General features: G+C 39.3%; 1 protein-coding gene across 1 annotated transcript; it reads left to right on the forward strand.

Moving 5' to 3' along the window:
• The first annotated feature begins 699 nt into the window (after positions 1–699).
• Positions 700–5,622, forward strand: LOC112972996 (taste receptor type 2 member 40-like). Its single transcript, XM_026080313.1, is given in 3 exon segments — positions 700–1,343; positions 1,345–1,425; positions 5,590–5,622. Coding segments are annotated over 3 exon segments (735 nt in total). The 3' UTR covers positions 5,600–5,622.
• Positions 5,623–6,305: the final 683 nt, after the last annotated feature.

Raw genomic sequence — 6,305 nt, forward strand, 5'->3', positions numbered from 1 at the left:
AGATAGCCTAATATGGCACACAATGCAGAGGAAGACTCCAGCCTTCATCCCCACGACCACCAGAGGGCTGAAGAAGACCCCCTAGCAACAGCCGGCGCAACCGCAGAAGTTACAGGAGGTGCCCCGTATACCCGGAACTGGAATCTCATATAAGGAGACTGTGAGGGGCGGGTTGCGCGCGCCGTTGGTGGAGCAGGAGACTCCCCGGCCGCCCAGCGCTGTTTTGCTTACTTGTGACTTGCTCAATTATTTTATAAATTGGAATTTATGCAACCCGGCCCGAGTGGTTGTCAATTTGTCACGTTTACCTATAACAGGGTCCAATGCTAGCATGAGAGAAAATACACGCATTTGAATATCCTCTCCATCTTTACATACATAAATTCAGAGTGATCTGTGAAAACTGGAGTACAATGCAATCTTAAAAATGCATCTGAGCCCTTTAAATGCAAATCCTTTCTCTGAACTGAAAAGACAGTAATTGAATCTTTATCCAATTTGCATGCTTAGAGAATGCAGCTGGGCTATTAATCACCAAACAAATGTGAAATAATAAATCACTTATGAGACTTCTTCCTCTGAGATAAATAGGTGAGCAAGCACTAATAAGCTACTTGAGATTGGCATTTTCCTGTATATCTAGAGCTTTCAGGAGCCCATGAAAAGCTGGGTAAAAATTGTGAGTTCTTGAGAGTTGCTATGCCCACTTTATTTTCTCTTATTTTTCTCATAATTGCTATAATTGAATCCATGGCAGGACTTCTAGGAAATGGAACTATCTTGGCTGTCAGTTCAACTAGCTGGGTGAGGAGCAAAATATTGTCCTTCTATGACATGATTATGATCTTTCTGAGTTTATACAGGTTCTGTTTGCAGTCCTGGATGATGCTGGATTTGTTCCTAAGTTCGTTCTACGCAGCTTCCTATTATGTGGACAATTTGTTTGTAACTTTCAAGATAGTTTTTATGTTCCTGAACTACTCCAGCCTCTGGTTTGCTGCCTGGCTTAGCATCTTCTGTTGTACCAAGGTTGCCACTTTTACGCAGTCTTTCTTCATCTGGCTGAAGCAAAGAATGTCTGGTTTTGTGCCCTGGATGCTGATTACATCATCTCTTTTTTCTTTTGCAACCTGTCTTCCTTTCTCCTAGGATATCTACAATGTGCATGACAACTTCACTACTCCTTTAACTGTGACAAACTTTTCAGAAAGGAGAGCCAAAATGAAAACTAGTTTGTTTTTATTGATTCTTCTCTGTAAAGCTGGCGTAGCCTTGCCTTTGACAGTGTTTGTTGTTTCAGGTATCCTGCTGATTAGGTCTCTGTGGAGACACACAAGACATGCAAAATAATGCAACTGGCTTCAGGGATCCCTGCTTAGAGGCTCACATGGATGCCATAAAGTCAGTCTTCTTCTTCCTCATCCTGTATGTTACATATTTTATTGCTTTGTTTTTCATTTTATCCAACATGTTCTTACCTTTCAGTATCTGGGAAGCCATAGGTGTAGCTGTAATGGCTGCCTGTCCTGCAGGACACTCTACGATCTTAATCTGGAGCAACCCCAAATTTCGAGAGCTGCCAGCTAGGATTTTGCACCACACAAACTGTCAAATGAGACCTAGATCCATGTAAAAGGCCATGGGCTAGTCTGGGCTTTCTAGTTTAGATCCACATGAATTAAATCAAAGTCACTGGAGATATAAAATAATAGAAGAATGAATGAGTAGATTATGGCCCTGATCTGGAATCACAAAGATGCTAAGAATGTAGGATTTTGCTTTATTTTAATATGATCCTTGTAATGAAGATTTCTGTGAGTTTTCTCCTATTTTAAAAGATGATTGCCTGTACAGGCACATAATTATGGATGCTAAGACCCAAGGATTCGGGAATTTCTTCATGATTGCCGTATCATTTTCAAGCACTTTGATATATTTGTTGATTCTGGAAGCATCTTTAAGGTCCCAGTGTGATTCAGTAAAGATGACAAAGTTGTGTCTTGTAATTTTTTGGGGCACAGGAATTCCCTCAGCTTTAGAAATAAATTAGACTCTCCTGGACAAATTACAGATTTCAGCAGAGTCCGAAACTCAGAATATTATTGTTATGTTAGGACTGGAATTTTATTATCCTTTTCAGTTGCAGTGTGAGTTTATATTCTCTTAAGGAAATCATCACTGAAATCTGTTTTTATATATGGTCTTTTGGAATGTTCAGAAGTCTGCTTGAGCCCTATATTGATTAGCATTGAACTAAGTCCTTTCTTTTGATGTTGCCACAGTCAATCTGTTTGAACCAATTTATGTGTATTTTATCTGAGTTTAGGCTGGAATGTGATTTTTTTATTTTTTTTTAAGTACCAGAGTAAAGAATTTTATATACTGGAGTCTTTCTTCCCCTTATGACATCAACTGTTGGATAGGTGCCAGAAGTGAACTGCAGGCATTTAAAAGAGCCGGTGAAAATCCAGGACATGGCAATGACACCATTTTTAGGGAAGCATCTGTGACAAGCTGTGATTCCCAACTAACCACCAGCAAACACAGATGTTGGGAGGTTTATGCCATCCTCTGTCCCCTCCATGGTGACCCCTTGCTGGCTTTAGGAAAAGAACCCCAGGTCTCTCTGACCACAGAAACAAGTGAGACATGTAGTTTGGTCAACCCATAAAACAAGTATTTTGACCTGCTCGAGGCTGAGTTACATGGCTGTTCCACAGGGACTTCCTGAACAGTCTGTATCACATGACTGTTTTGCCTTATATTCCCTTTTTCCCTTTTTCGTCCTTTGCAAATAAAAAAACTAACCCCATTCCTTACCAGACATGAGATTTGAAAGAGATTCCTGTGTTGTTTTTCAGACTCTCTTAACTGGTCTTCTCTCCACAGCTTTCTTTGCACATGGAGTTAAATGAAAAAGTTACCTGTGCATCAACATATGTTCTGGAACCTTAGAGGGAAAGTGGACAGAAATACTGGAAGGGAACATACAAGTTCTACCTTCCAGTACACCTTTCTTTCTCTTACTGTGCTAACTGATATGTCATTAATAAATTCTATGTTGTATGGGAAAGTGTGGAAGAATGTCGAGGAGACAGGCAATGGAAGCTAGCCAGACCATTCTGTGGGAAAAGGAGCATCAACAGGGCATGTTGACCCATAGCCATGTAGCTGGGCCTATGCCAGCGTGGCGCTGCACCTGGGCTTTGACTCGAGATTAGCCATGAGCTCAATGTGCTTACTGCGCATGTGTATAGTACACAAAAACCACGTATAGTGCTCCCCCCGGCATTCCTCGCCACGAACTGATGCTCAGCGATGCCAGGGACTCTCCCGCTCCTTTATTGCCTCGATCGGGAAATCACTGGGGAACCCCCGCTCAGACGCAGAGGTAATAAACGCTCAGCATCGACCTTAGTGTGTCTTGTGTTTGCGTATCTGTTCCTGCCAGGAGTCCAGGAGTCGCCCCCACCGGACCCTTACATATATAAAATGTGTTGTCTAGAAACTGTCCTAAATCCTTGGTGTTCTATTTCACAAGTCATTACACAAGCTTGATAAACATGTGTTCTGGGAGAAAAAAAAAAAAAAAAGGTAGTCTCGTAGTGGTAACAAAACAGTTACCAAAGTCTATGATTCTTTGAAATCGTCCATCTTATCTGGTAGTAGGTATTTTTCTTTCTTTGCTCTCCCAAATAAGGTTTGTTTGCAAGCTGGAAGTCATTGGTTTGATCCTCCCTATCTTGGACTTACCAATGTTCCTAACCAGTTTGCAACCTGAAGAAAGTTTGAAATTCGTCTTATCAAATCCTTCTAAAACGTCCAGCTATTTCCAGATACACCTATGCTACCTAGGGACACTCAGCTCTGTTTAAAATCTGTAGGGTGAATCAAATCAGTAAACAAGTGGAGTTCACAGCTCATTCTCTTCTGACACTAGCAGAATGTGATCATAAAAATCCTGTTGTTGTGTAGCTGTTTCCACTGGGAATTCAGAAAAAATACAAGATTTTCTAGGAAGTGCTTGAATGCGGTATAGAACAGGGATGCCAATATTTGAAACAAAACTGTTTTCCAGTACACAGACTTTTCTAGATTTCTGTAAGTTAACAGTTTAATCAAAAGTCTTTATTTTTGCCTGAAGAGTTACTGAATAACTAATTCCTCCTAAGCTACTATATGATGTGATTTCAGTTCCCTGAAGGAAAAGTATTATAAAATTACAACATTATGAATGAATTTTAATAAGGTATATTGTAAGTCTTTGGATTCCTTTGTAGAAGACACACAAAAAATTACTTCTGTTATACTACATGGGACTATGGACTACGGGATACTGATGAACTTGTACTCAGTAGGCTTTGATCAAAATGGGTAAGAAAAGGAGCCGAAATCAGAACCTCAATTCTTTTAGTAATATCAATATATTTAAATAGCCTGTAGATCACTAGTAAATCATAACATCCTTCATAATGATGGAAAAATCAATAATTTAGTAATTCAGAGAAAAAAGGGCAACAACAAGACGTTTGCCAGGAACCACCTACATATTTCGTAAAAGAACCAGGAACAGAGTCAGGCATCCTGACCTTCAAACCTAAGTGTAAACTGGATGAACACAGCTGACTCCTACATTTGCTGGGGATTGAAAGCCTGTGAACACCCCTCATTTGTTTTCTAAGTCACGCTCTGGCCTGTTTTCAAAGTAATGAAACAGTAATTTGATTATAGTCATTAGCTCAGGCCAATAAATGCAAAGATGTGCTAGGTAATTGACAGGTTGCTATACTATCCTTCTCTGATTTGAATACCCATAAGCACAGCTGGACTTTTCATAACGGAAATGCTGGAAAACATGCTATGGAGTCTATTTTCAATATCCATCAAAACATGAATTTAAAAAACAGGAAAGCCTATCATGAATTACTTTTAATAGTGCACAGATACAGCCCCTTCCTCACACACCTTCTTGAAAGGAACACTAATATGCACATGTACATACCAACACCCAGGTATCCTGTACAATAGTGCTTTATACCTCTGAAGGCAGGGCTTCAACATTAGACAGGATAGCTAATTTAAACAAAAATATATTTCTTTAAAAAAAGGCATGGTTTTCTCCATTACGCTTCATTTTCTCCCATCTTCATGTGGTTTAATTTGTGTGGATATGGAAATGCAACTTTTACCCATGCCTAAAATAGTATAGCTGATATGGCAGGTTGTAGGAGTCTTACAGAAGCCCTGTTTTGCTGTTTATTTAGGCCAATTCGCTTGAGCTTTCTTTGCATTCATCTTCTCACTGTTTACTTAAGGAGAGAAACTTCTTATAACAGTATCTTTGTTGCATGAAGTGGAATTAAAATGATGATCCCAACAATTAGCATTTGAATTGTTTTCCTCTACTCCACTAAATGGAACTCTGCCTTTCTGTTTTGCAACCTGGAATGCTATGCTAGGTTCAGGGATCAAAAACAAGTGATTTCTATTATCTTCAGGTTGATACAAATATATGTGTTGAATGAATTTAAAGTATAGACAAAAGTTCCAGTTCATAATGATAATACATATGTTTTTGTGGAAGCCTAGGAGCTGTTAACATTGGTTCCTCCAAGAATGCAGAGAATTTCTGGCAAATTGAATTTTCATCAAAATGCAGTTTGTTGAAACAGAAACACAATGAAGGTGCATCTACAGTATGTATGATATTCATATGGACTCCTTGATCACTTATTTTGAAGAAAAAAATAGAGAACTGAGTAGAAAACCTGATCTTTCCCATTAAAAAACGTTCATTTTAACACAACTCAGCTTCTGAACAATAGTGTGTGTGTGTGTGTGTGTGTGTGTGTGTGTGTAAAGTTGTCCTGAAAGCAATTTTTTTGGTCAAACTGTTTGTCTGCAGAAAGTGCTTTTGTGAGGCTTCTAAATTTAAGCTTCTTCATTCATGTATAGACACTCAGGTTTGAAAAGCTGAAGTGACATATATCAGCCTTAATAATACAAGGGGAATTAGCTACCAAATTTTTTTCTGAAATAGCTTGAATAAACCCTGAGAAGATCCCATGCATAAGAAAGAGGCATGAAGCAACTCACACATACAAAAGTGGGGAAAGAGATGAAAAGGCAAACAAACAAGACTCGTACCAAGCACAGGAGAGAGGCAGCAAAGGGATGAGAGAACAACTGAAGGAAAAAAACAGAGTGAGATATGACTAGTTATGACCACAAGTGATGAGAAATCCAAAGGGAATTAACTAACTGGGGGAGCTGCTGCTTTCCTTGGCATGAGGGAGGGAGTCACC

Source organism: Apteryx rowi, unplaced genomic scaffold (assembly GCF_003343035.1).
Source record: "Apteryx rowi isolate R43461 unplaced genomic scaffold, aptRow1 scaffold_515, whole genome shotgun sequence".
Classification (NCBI taxonomy): domain Eukaryota; kingdom Metazoa; phylum Chordata; class Aves; order Apterygiformes; family Apterygidae; genus Apteryx; species Apteryx rowi.